The 12531-nt window shown below is 46.8% G+C and overlaps 1 protein-coding gene across 2 annotated transcripts; it reads right to left on the bottom strand.

Moving 5' to 3' along the window:
- Positions 1-113: 113 nt before the first annotated feature.
- On the bottom strand, positions 114-12330 carry PIMREG (PICALM interacting mitotic regulator). 2 transcript variants are annotated; one of them, XM_006217592.4, is made up of 6 exons: positions 12243-12330; positions 11305-11633; positions 2403-2698; positions 1801-1896; positions 1113-1162; positions 114-744 (listed from the first exon to the last, which is right to left on the bottom strand). In XM_006217592.4, the coding sequence occupies exons 2-5, from the start codon at positions 11596-11598 to the stop codon at positions 1129-1131; spliced, it is 720 nt and encodes a 239-aa protein (XP_006217654.1). In that variant the 5' UTR covers positions 11599-11633; positions 12243-12330; the 3' UTR covers positions 114-744; positions 1113-1128. The 2 variants fall into 2 exon arrangements, with proteins under 2 accessions (XP_006217654.1, XP_031530810.1); XM_031674950.2 differs by lacking the exon at positions 1113-1162.
- Positions 12331-12531: the final 201 nt, after the last annotated feature.

Genomic DNA, 12531 nt, shown 5'->3' with positions numbered 1-12531 from the left:
AGCTGGGGGCAGGCATGCTCGGGGTGGGGAGGGATGAGGGGGACAAAGCTGGGCCCCAAACCACAGACCTCTTGCCCCTAGTGGGGTGGCAGTGCCAACCAACAGATGTCAAATGCAGAAAGAAGGTCTTTATTATGAAAAAGCAGTGGTATCTAGGAAAGTCATAAACTGGTTTCTTTCTAATAAAATGGCAAAGTGGATTTCTTAAATAATTTACAAAGGGCAGAAATAACTACTGGATGGGGCCATGCACCCACAGTGTCCTGTGCTGAGACTGTAACTAGGTACCTGGGACCCAGGGTCTTAGGGGATAGTAATCTCGCCCAGCTCCTCTGGGGCTTTGGTACAAGAACCAGAGCTGGAATCTGGGTTTCCATGAGCCCCGGCATTGGTGACACGGGGCTGACTCCTCGCAGACCCCACTTCCGGGTACATTGCTCCGAGCTCTCGGATGTTCCCGGGTGCCTGTACTGCATGTTACAAACGAGGCACCCGTAAAGCTCACGTGAGGGATGAGTTTCAAAGCACAGAAGGGGAGTAGAGTGAGCAATTCCCCCACCTCTCCGAGGTCTCCCCGAGTCACTCGCAGGCTGTGGTAGGTGATCACTGGCAGGCCGAGCGGTGGTCAGAGCAGAGGTCCCCGAGCAGCCTCCACTGGGCTTTTGTTAGTCAGGTCCTTGCTGGCAGTGGCCCAGGGACACTGCTGGCTCCTGGGTCTTTGGGAACTGGCAGGAGGCACAGATCCTGTGTGTGAGGGCGTGGTGGTCAGATACGGCTTGCTTCCCGCAAGACAGTGCTCCCTCCGGGCCCCTCATGGTGGGGAAGGCAAGGGAAGTGGGGACACCATAGCCTTCCCCCCCAAAATGAGGAGCTGGAAGGGGGCTGTGGCTGCCTGGGGGCCCAGGTGCTCTGTTAGTGATGGGCTCTGTGAGGTCAGTGGCTCCAGCTCCTGACAGGTCAGGAGACTTGCATCCTTCCTGCTCTGCTGGGCCCACTGTGGGTTTTTTTTCCAGAAAAGATTCAGTTCTCTAACATGCCTCCAAATATGCCTATGTGCTGATGCAAGAGGAGGAGGAAGATGCTGAGAAAGATGCTTGGGAGGAAGGCATTACCTGAAGGGCGCAGTCCTCAGTCACGAATGAGAGAAACAGTCATGTCGCCACTAGAGGCAGGAAAGTGGGAGGGAAGACGCCGTTGAGGGCGGCAGGCTCTGAGGGGCCCTTCCTGCCTGAGCCAAACAAGAGCAGACCTCGCAGTGTGGCGGGGACATGGCACCCTCGACAGGTATTCAGAGGGGACAGGGCCCCACCTCAGAGCCCATCACAGCCACATACAAATGGCCTCCAGTCACGGCAGCTCCCAGCCCAGGCCCTGCCCCCGGGATGGGGTCCTAAGCAGACAGACCAGGCATTTTGAGGCAGTCATGTTGCATTCCCCAATTCCATGGGTGGGCAGGGCAGAGAGGAGCCAAGGGGAGTGGTGGAGGAAGGGCGGGTCTTTCAGGAACCAGGTACCTGGCCGAATGTGAGCTTCCAGGTGATGGAGAAATATGGGGGCCCAAGGCCCAGGGGGCCACACACATCCAGGGTGTGGCCTTCACCACCACTCCAAGCTAGGTTTTCATCAAGGAGGAGACCTATGCATGTTGCAGATGAGGTGACAGAGGCTCAGAGAAGGTGAGGCATGAGCAGGGTCACACAGCGGGGCAGAGCCAGAACCAGAGGCCTGCCTGAAAAAAAATGGCCTGGCTCAGGGGGCCCTCCCGGCCATGTCGCTTTGAAGCACGGCAGGCCAACTCACCTCTCTTCAGCTGCGATGACTTCATCCAGCTCTTGGGACAGCTTCTGGAGATGCTGGATTCCTGCCCCTATAGGCTCCAGGTCACTGTCAGACTCGCTGAATAGAAGGAAAAGCCGCATGCACAGTCACTGTTGGAACCCTAACCCACCCAGCACTGGGGCCTGCTGTGTGGGCCCAGGTGAGGACTGGCGGGTGCTGGGAACATGTCACCCCAGACCCCCACTCCGGAAGGTGACATCAGAGCAGCTTGGAGCAGCTGGCAGAGAACAGCTGGATCAAGGCCCACCAGGCCAAGGTCAAGGATGGGTGACCTTGCAAAGCTGAGCACTGCTTTCTCCACTTGAAAACTGAGCCTCAGCCCTCCAGATGGCTTCAAAACTGACTTCTGGGTTCACCAGGAGCTTGGGTGAGTGTGATACTCTCAGAGCTAAGCTAAGCTCACCTCTTCCTTTGACAGATGGGGAAACCAAGGCCCTGAAGAACCTAGCGGGGCACAGCTAGGCCAGAGCACGGGTGTGACTTGGCTTGGGATGTTCCCGGCTCCACGGAGCCCCAGGGCCCGGTTAGTGTTTTGGGGGTGGGCAGGGTGCTAGTCCATTTACCTGGGGGAGCAGAGGGGCTCTGCCGAGGAGTAGGGGCTCCGGAAGGCAGCCTCCCTCCTGGACCGCCGCCTTGGGTGGGCCCGCGGGCCCGCATGGGCAGAGAGGTGGCGATGCGCCCACTCCCCGGGGTCCAGGGCTGAGCGGGCGGGGCCGGCTCCCGACAGCCAGCTGCTCTGCTGGCTCAGGCTGCAAGCTGGGGGGCTGCTGCCCTTCTGTGCTCCTCTCTTCCTCCTTCTGGCTTTCACCTGGGTTTCCACCAGCCACTTGGTGCCGCTCTGGCAGGACTCCTGGATTCTCTGTGACAGGTACACAGGTGAGCTACCCCAGAGCCCAGAGGCATAGCTCCAACCCCCCGGCCCACCAGCTGTCCTACAAGTCCAGGCAGCTTTTAGTCTCCAGGCGAGGGATGCGCACGAGTTCCTGTGAAATGGGTCCACGGCAGGGATCCAGCTCCCAGCCCCCGGGGGTGAGTGCTGTGTCAGCAGCAGAACCACTGTGGTGTAAGTCCACACCCTCTTCTGGGACACAGACTGACCCAGACTCAAAGGGAAGGCCCAGAGAAGACCAGGCCTACCCCCAGGATACATGGAATAATTTCTCTCCCTGCCTCTGGTCTCACTCACTCCAGTCCACCCTCTACTGTTGCATGGAGATCCTTCTCAAGGACTAATATTTGGTTCAGAGGCTTCTCCACAAAGTATCCAGAAACATCCACTCAGACACCAAGGAGACGCCCCGCCCACCCCCAGTTCTCTCCTTGGAGGCCGGTCCATTCTCACAACTTCGGTCCTTCCTGGGTGTCACACCCCCAGCCCCCATCTCTGGCTCCAGATTTGGAGACATGTCCACTTGGAAGGCCCAAGGACATGTCACACCCAACACATGTGGCATCTTCCTGCCCACACTGCACATCTGTACCAAATCTTCTCGAATCTACCTTTTGAGCAGTTCTTAAAGCTGCTCACCCCTTGGCAAGGCCAGCCCCCCAGGCCCCCTCAGGGGCAAATCTGCTTGTAACCCCCTGTCCATCAAGGAGCTGAAAATCAAGTTCTAGGGGGCCAGTGCCAAGATGGTGGAGTAGAAGGACACATAGCTCACCCTCTCCCACAAATACACTGAAAATTACATCTACAGACCCATCAATTCACACAGAACACCTCCTGAAGTTTGGCAGAGTATCTCTTACTTTGAAATACAAGAAGATTCCTCACAAAAATCAGTAGGAGAAAAAAAGAAAAAGGAAACTTGTGTAGGACCTGTCCCGTGGGGAAGGAGCGGCAAAGGAGGAAAAGTGCCCTCACACTGGGGTGCCCCCTCTCCAGCAGGCAAGTCAGTAGGGACAGAAAGAGAGCTTCTGAGGCTTGGGGGAGAAAGCAGCAGCCGCTTAGCAGAAAGAACTGCGAGAAACCAGCACAGAGGGTCCCTGCGATCCTTAGCCTGAGACACGAGATGGCAGGGGTGGGCCGGAATGGCTGCTGGAGCTCAGTGACGAGCCTGGGCGGGATGGTGGTGGGGCTGCAGCCCTTAGGGGGCTGGAGTGTGGTGTGGGCTGTGGCTGTGAGAGTGTGCAGAACAGAACATCCTGGGACCCATCTACCCCCCACCAAAAAAAGCCACACTGCTGATGCTCCAGGCGGGGAGGGCCATAGCCGCTGTCTCTGCTGGCCCAGAGGGCATTGCTCAGCACCACTGTTGGTGGCGTGTTCTTGTGAGAAGAGAGGCAGGGCTCAGTCATGGCCATCACTATCGCTGGTGCGCAGCTCCTAGGCAGAGGAGGGGCTGAATCCTGAATCCACACCCAAGGGCTCCCCCAACTTCACAGGTGAGACTGAGATTTGATTATAGCCCCAGGCAGAGAGGGCAGATTTGCTCTGCTCAAGCCTTTGTGGACCTGCACCTCTAAGAGGAATGAGCAATGAGCGGAGTTCTGGCGTACAGTGGGGGTGGGTTTGCTGTTAACGCAGACGTGGGGCTGGAGTCTCTGTGCTGACCCTGCAGTGGATCCAGGTGTGTGACTGCACACTCGCCATGGTGGGTTCTAGTGCTTGACGTTGGCAGGTCTGCACTGGTGGCTGTGCAGGTGCAGAACCTGGGGGACACCAGAGCAGGTTGCTGACATTCCCAGGGCTGAGGTGGGGACAAGGGCAGCATCAACAAAGAGTACTTTGTTAGCCCGTGTAACACGTGACAGACAACACCCCAGAAGGCACTTCCTGGTGGAACCTCCTGTGTAGGTACGCTCAGCGGTTCTTCTTCCAGCTGAAGCACTCCAACCCTGCCTACCACACACCACAGCTCAGAAATGGGTCTAGAAGCCTCTATTCCAGCAACAGGGGAGCAGCCCTGGCCCCTGTCAGAGCTGTGACAACCACAGAACAAAAAGAAGGCCCTGCTCAACAACCAGGCAGACTCTGATCACCACAACCACACTCAAAGTAATAAGAGTCAACATACATGGAAGAAAGACATGGCCTCTATACTAAAAACATCCCATGTGACAAAATTACTAGATGTGCACAGTCTACACAGGAATGCTCACACCTGAGGAAAAAAAACCCAACAGCCCTTCAAGATCACAGTAGATAGCTGATACTCCTAAATCCACAGAGTCTGAGAAGTGTAAGTAAAATGAAGAAGCAGAGGAACCACTCCCAATTAAAAGAACACAGAAGTCCCCTGAAATAACAAACAATGAAATAGACCTTGACAGTCTACTAGATCATGACTTCAAAAAGGTGGTGATCAAAGCACTGAAGGAAATATGACAGACTATGAATATAAATGCAGAATACTATAAAAAGGAAATAGAAACTATAAAGAGGAGCCATTAAAATCAGAAAATTCAATGGCTGAGATAGGAGCAGAGCTAAAGGCAGTCAAAAGCAGACTAGATAATGCAGAGGAATGAATAAATGATTTAGAAGACAGGACAAGAGAAATCACCGAATCAGAGCAGCAGACAGAAAAAGCAAGGGAAAACCAATGAAAGCAATATAAGGGACTTACCAGATAACATAAAGCATGCCAATCTATGCATATAGGGGTCCCAGAAGGAGAAGAAAGAGAAAAAGGAATTGAAAGGTATTTGAAAACATCATGACTCAAAACTTCCCAAACCTAAAGAAGGAACTAGATATCCAAGTACAGGAAGCACAGTGGGTCCCAAGACAAGAAGAACCCAAACAGACCTATACCAAGACATATTATAATTAAGATGGCCAAAGTTAAAGATAAAGGCAGCAAGAGGAAAAAAAAGTTAGTTACAAGGGAACCCCCATAGGGCTTTCAGCTGATTTCTCTACACAAACACTGCTGGCCAGAAGGGAGTAGCCAGATATATTCAAAGTTCTGAATGAGAAGAAGCTGCAACCTAGAATACTCTATCCACTAAGACTACCCTTTAGTATAGAGGGAGAGTTAAAGAATTTCACAGACAAGCAAAAACTAAACCTATCGTAAAAGAAATAATGAAAGGTCTACACTAAATAGAAAAAAAGCAGAAAGCTACAGAAAAGAGAAAACCACAATTGGAAATGCAATAACTACAATCAGCTGCAAGAGAATAAACATGAAGATGTAAAAGAGGACATCAATATCATAAAAGGTGGGAGAGTGGAACAAGAAAATGTAGATTTAAAAAAAATTTCTTTTTTTGTTCTGCTTAGGATGTGTTTGAGCCTATATGACTACCAGTCTAAAGTCAAAAGATACAGTAATGGGTTAACATACTTGGAAAAACAGGGTAACCACAAATCAAAACATACAGTAGAGTCACAAAATCACAAAGAAACCAAGCTAATATAAAAGAAAATTATCAAACCACAAAAAGAAAAATGAAAAGAAAAAGAAAGGAACAAAGAAGAAATACCAAATCAACTGGAAAACAAAGTTCAAAATGGCAATAAACACACATTTATCAATAATTACTCTAAATGTCAATGGAATAAAATCTCCAATCAAAAGACAGGGTGGCAGGTTGGGTAATAAAACAGGAGCCTACAATATGCTGCCCCAAAAAAGAGACCCACTTTAGAGTGAAGGACACACATAGATTGAAAGTGAGAGGGTGGAAAAAGATATTTCATGCAAATGGAAATGACAGGAAAGTGGGGGTAACAATACTCATATCAGACAAAATAGACTTTACAACAAAGGCCATAAAAAAAGAAAAAGAAGGACACTACATAACGATTAAAGCAGCAATACAAGAAGAGGATATTACACTTGTTAACATATATGCACCCAATATAGGAGCACCTAAATGTACAAAACAAATAGTAACAGACATAACGAGAGAAACTGATGGGAACACAATAATAGTAGGAAACTTTAACATTCCACTAACATCACTGGACAGATTTTCCATACAGAAAGTCAATAAGACAACAGAGATACTAAATGACACAATAGAACAGTTGGACATAGTTGATATTTTTAGGACATTACATCCCCCCAAACCAGAATATACATGCTTTTCAAGTGCGCATGGAACATTCTCTAGGGTAGACCACATACTTGGACACAAAAGAAGTCTCAACAAATTTAAGAGAATAGAAATTATTTCAAGCATCTTTTTTGACCAATAATGGCATGAAACCACAGAAAGACAAATGAAATAAAAACAACTGCATGGAGACTAAACAACATGCTACTGAAAAACCAAAGGGTCAATGATGAAATCAAAGAAAAAATTAAAAAATACTTTGAGACAAACAACAATGAAAATACAACCACACAAAATCTATGGGGTGCAGCAAAAGCAGTCCTAAGAAGGAAGTTCATAGCAATACAGGCTTTCCTCAAAAAACAAGAACAATCTCAAATAACAACCTAACCTACCACCTAAAAGAATTAGAAAAAGAAGAACAAACAAAACCCAAAGTCAGCAGAAGGAAAGAATAAAGATCAGGGAGAAAAGAAATAAAATAGAGATTAAAAAAAAAGCAACAAAGCAGAAAAAAAAATCAATCAAACCAAGAGCTGGTTTTTTGAAAGAGTAAACAAAATTGACAAACCTCCAGCCAGGCTCACCAAGAAGAAAAGGAAGAGGACCCGAATAAATAAAATAAGAAAGGAAAATGGAGAAATTACAACCAACACTATAGAAATACCAAAAAACAAACAAACAAACAAACAAAAAACCCCACAAGAGAATACTATGAACAACTATATGGCAACAAATTAGACAACCTAGAAGAAATGGACAAGTTTCTAGAAACATACAGTCCACCAAAACTCAATCAAGAATAGATCATTTGAATAGACTGATCACTAGAAGTGAAATAGAATCAGCAACTTAAAAACCTTCCTGCAAACAAAAGTCCAGGACCAGATGGATTCACTGAGGAATTTTACCAAACATACAAAGAAGAAGTTATACGAATTCTTCTAAAGCTCTTCTAAAAGACTGAAGAGGAAGGAATACTCCTAAACACTTTCTATGAAGCCACCATCACCCTGGTACCAAAACCAGACAAAAACTACCAAAAAAAGAAAATTATAGGCCAATATGATTGATGAACATAGAAAAAATCCTCAACAAAATATTAGCAAACAGAATCCAACAACACATAAAGAAGAGTATACAATATGATCAAGTTGGATTGATCCCAGGGACCCAAGGATAGTTCAACATACACAAATCAATCAATGAGGTACACCATATCAACAAAAGAAGGGATAAAAAAATCACATGATCATCTCAATGGATGCAGAAAAAGCGTTTAATAAAATTCAACACTCATTTATGATAAAACTCTTACCAAAGTGAGTATAGAAGGAAGAAATCTCAACATAATAAAAGCTATTTATGACAAACCCACAGCCAGCATAATACTCAATGGTGAAAAGTTGAATGCCTTCCCACTAAAATATGGAACAAGACAAGAATGCCCACTCTCACCACTTCTATTCAATATAGTCTTGGAAGTCCTAGCCATAGCAATTAGAGAAGAAATAAAAGGGATTCAAATCGAAAGAGAAGAGGTAAAATGGTCACTATATGCAGATGACATGATATTATATATAGAAAACTCTAAAAGCTTCACACAAAAACTACTAGAGCTGACAAAGAATTTGGCAAGGTAGCAAGATACAAGATTAACATAAGAAATCAATTGCATTTCTTTATACTAAAAATGAAATAGCAGAAAAAGAAAGTAAAGAAACAATCCCCTTTAAAATCACATCCAAAACAATAAAATACTTAGGAATAAATCTGACCAAGGAGGTGAAAGACTTATACGTGGAGAACTACAAAACAATGACTAAGGAAATTAAAGATGACTTAAAGAAATGGAAAGATATCCCATGCTCTTGGATTGGAAGAATTAATATTGTTAAAATGGCCATACTGCCCAAGGCAATCTACAGATTTAATACGATCCTTTCCAAATTATCTATGACATTTTTCACAGAACTAGAACAAATAATCCTAAAATTTATATGGAATCCCCAAAGACCCAGAATTGTCAAAGCAATACTGAAGAAAAAGAATGAAGCTGGAGGAATAACCCTCCCAGACTTCAGACAATACTACAGAGCTACAGTAGTCAAAACAGTGTGGTACTGGCACAAAAGCAGACATATGGATCAATGGAACAGAACAGAGAGCCCAGAAATAAACCCACAGATCTATGGTCAATTAATCTTCAACAAAAGAGGCAAGAATATACAATGGAGAAAAGACAGCCTCTTCAGCAAGTGGTGTTGTGATAACTGGACAGCTGCATGTTAATCAATGAAGTTAGAACACTCTCTCATAGCATACACAAAAATAAACTCAAATAAATATAAGACAAGACACTATAAACCTCCTAGAAGAAAACATAGACAAAACATTCTCTGACATAAATCTTAGCAATGTTCTCCTAAGGCAGTCTACCCAGGAAATAGAAATAAAAGCAAAAGTAAACAAATAGGACCTAATTAAACTTACAAGCTTTTGTACAGCAAAGGAAACTATAAGCAAAACAAAATGACAATGTACAGAATGGGAGAAAATATTTGCAAATGATGCAACTGACAAAAGTTTAATTTCCAGAATGTATAAACAGCTCATAAAACTTAATGACAACAAAACAAAACAAAACAAAACACCCAATCAAAAAACAGGCAGAAGACCTAAACAAGCAATTCTCCAATGAAGATATACAAATGGCCAATAGGCACAGGAAAAAGTGCTCAATATTGCTAATTATCAGAGAAATGAAAATCAAAGCTACAATGAGCTATCATCTCACACCTGTAAAGAATGGCCATCATTCAAAAGTCCACACAAGATAAATGCTGGAGAGGAGAGGGTGTGGAGAAAAGAGAATCCTCCTACACTGCTGGTGGGAATGTAGTTTGGTGGAGCCATTATGGAAAACAGTTCGGAGATTCCTTAAAAAACTGATCCAGCAATCCCAGTCCTGGGCATATATTCAGAGGGAACTCTAATTCAAAAATATACATGCAGCCCAATGTTCATAGCAGCACTATATATGATAGCCAAGACATGGAAGCAACCTAAATGTCCATCAACAGATGACAGGATAAAGAAGCTGTAGTATATTTATACAGTGGAATACTACTCAGCCATAAAAAGAATAAAATAATGCCATTTGCAGCAACAAGGATAGATCTGGAGATTGTCATTCTAAGTGAAGTAAACCAGAAAGAGAAAGAAAAATACCATATGAGATCGCTCATATGTGGACTCTAAAAAACAAAAAAGAAAAAAGAAGACACTAATGAACTTATCTATAAAACAGAAACAGGCTCACAGACATAGTAAACAAACTTATGGTTATGGGTGGGGAAAGGGGGTGGGAAGGGATAAATCGGGAGTTTGAGATTTGCAAATATTAACTACTACATATAAAATGGATAAAAATTAATTTCTTCCATATAGCAGAGGGAACTATATATTCAATATCTTGTAGCAACGTATAATGAAAAAGAATATGAAAACAAATATATGTATTACATGTATGACTGAAATATTATGCTATACACCAGAAATTGATAGATTGTAACTGACTGTACTTCAATAACAACAAAAAAACAAACAAACAAAATCCCACCAAGTTCTAAGATAAACAAGGTCCTACTACATAGCACAGGGAACTATATTCACCATCTTGTAATAGCCTATAATAAAAAAGAATATAAAAAGGAATATGTGTGTATATATATTTGTATGTATATATGTACAACTGAGTCACTATGCTATACACCAGAAATTAACACAACATTGTAAGCTGACTATACTTCAATAAAAAATAAAATAAAGTAAGAGAATTAGATCAGAAAAAAACAAAACAGATTCTAATTTGCTAATTGGACCCAATTCCTCCCCCTGTTGAAAACTCTTCCCACTGTCTCCCAGGGCTCCTAATGGCTCTTGGGAACATCTAAACACATTCAGCTTGGACCCTTTCTCATGTCCCACCTTGCCCTGTCCTCTGGTCATACACAGACTAAGTTCCTGCCGGTTCTTTTCAGCATCTTGCTCTCCCTCAACCCGGGGTCTGGACTATTTCACCTGCCTTGTGCACTCCTCATGTGTCCCCTTTCCTGGGTGAATTCCATGGAATCACCTCCTCCGGGAAGCCTCACTGACTAAGCTTCTTTTTGGTGTTCCCCGATCATTGGCCCCTTGCTTGTAATTTCCTATTGCAATAGAGCTCTCTCTCATCTTGTGAGGCTCTGTTTCCTCCATAACACTGTGTAACACTCTATAACATCCAGCTGTTTGTTGAGCACCTGCTATGTGCCAGGAACTATTTGGAGTGTGGAGGATACAGCAAACAGATAAAAGCCTCTGTCTTCACGGAGTCTATATTCTTGGGGGCTCCTTGGGGGCAGTCATTATCCAGCACCAAAGAAGCCCTCCACACCTGAGCATGGTCAGCATTACCTGGGACACGGCACCCAAGGCGTTCTTAGCTGAGCGAGCTGCCGCCTGGAGACCCTGCTGCCCTGGCTCCGGGGTTTCCAGGCGTTTCCAGGAGGAGCCCGTCCCGAGGTTGAGACTGACTGTTCTCAGAGGCAGCCTCCTTTGGAACTGTCTGCACAGGGAGCCCAGGGCCCCGCTGGACGTCTGGGGGTGGCCGACTGCAGGCTGCAGGGCCTTGCTCTCCTCCAGCTGCTCCTGGTTCTGGAGAGATCTCCGACGTATGGTGGCCCCCACGCCCGGCCACCGAGAAGCCATCTGCCTGGCCAAGAGTCTGTTCTGCCCACCAGATCCTGGGGAGGAGATCAAAAGGAAGGTCAGCAAAGCATCCCCTCATCCCATTCCCAGGCTCCACAGAGAGGCTCCGGAGGTCCGGGAGGAGATGGGATGGAGGCCCTTGGGGTGGGGCACTTGGCAACTGTGGGAGCAGGAAGGACAATGCTTTCTAGAAGAGGAGTCAGCGAGGCCCAGAAGAGGGTAGAGGCTCAACAAGGCCGGTCAGCAAGCGTCCTTTGCTGCAAGTGTCTAAAACAGCTCTTTCATTCCAGCCTCATTTCCGTTATCTGCCTCAGGCGGGGAGGGCAGAGGTCAGAACCGCTGTGGCCAAGCCTCAGCACTTGGCCCGGGGCAGGACCAGCGGCTCTTTCACACTCTCACCCTGACCCAGTGCGCTCCCGTGGGCTGACCAGACACTCCGATTTCCATCTGGCTACACCCAAGGCCCCACATGCCGTGCCCGTTCTGACTAGAGCCTCCAACCTCCCGTCCTAACCCCAAACCCCTCACCTCGGGTCCTAACTAGAGACCCCTCCAACCTCCCGTCCTAACTAGGGCTCCCCCTATCCCGTCCCCGTCCCCGGTCTTCTGAACTGGAGCCCCACCGCTCCGCAGCTTGCACTCACCCGACAGCGCCCAACGCTGACCAGACGCTGACCACAGCTGCTCCTGGTCCACCTAGCCGATTTGAAACTCCGTGCGGATCCGCCCCCTGGCCCTGTCCTCACAGCTGATTGGCTCCATCCCCGTCCCGCTGCCGCGCCGGGGATCCGATTGGCCCCTCGGCTCGTGGCGGCGAATCCTGCTCTCGGATTGGCCCCGCCGTTCCCATTCATCCCTCTGAATGTCCGCGGGGCGGGGAGCCACGCGTTGAGGCCGCTTTGTATCTGCCGGTCCCGCCCGCCCGCGCTGCCT

Source organism: Vicugna pacos, chromosome 16, assembly GCF_048564905.1.
Source record: "Vicugna pacos chromosome 16, VicPac4, whole genome shotgun sequence".
NCBI lineage: Eukaryota > Metazoa > Chordata > Mammalia > Artiodactyla > Camelidae > Vicugna > Vicugna pacos.
The sequence above is the reverse complement of the archived record's forward strand: the minus strand, read 5'-3'. Positions and strand labels throughout refer to the sequence as shown.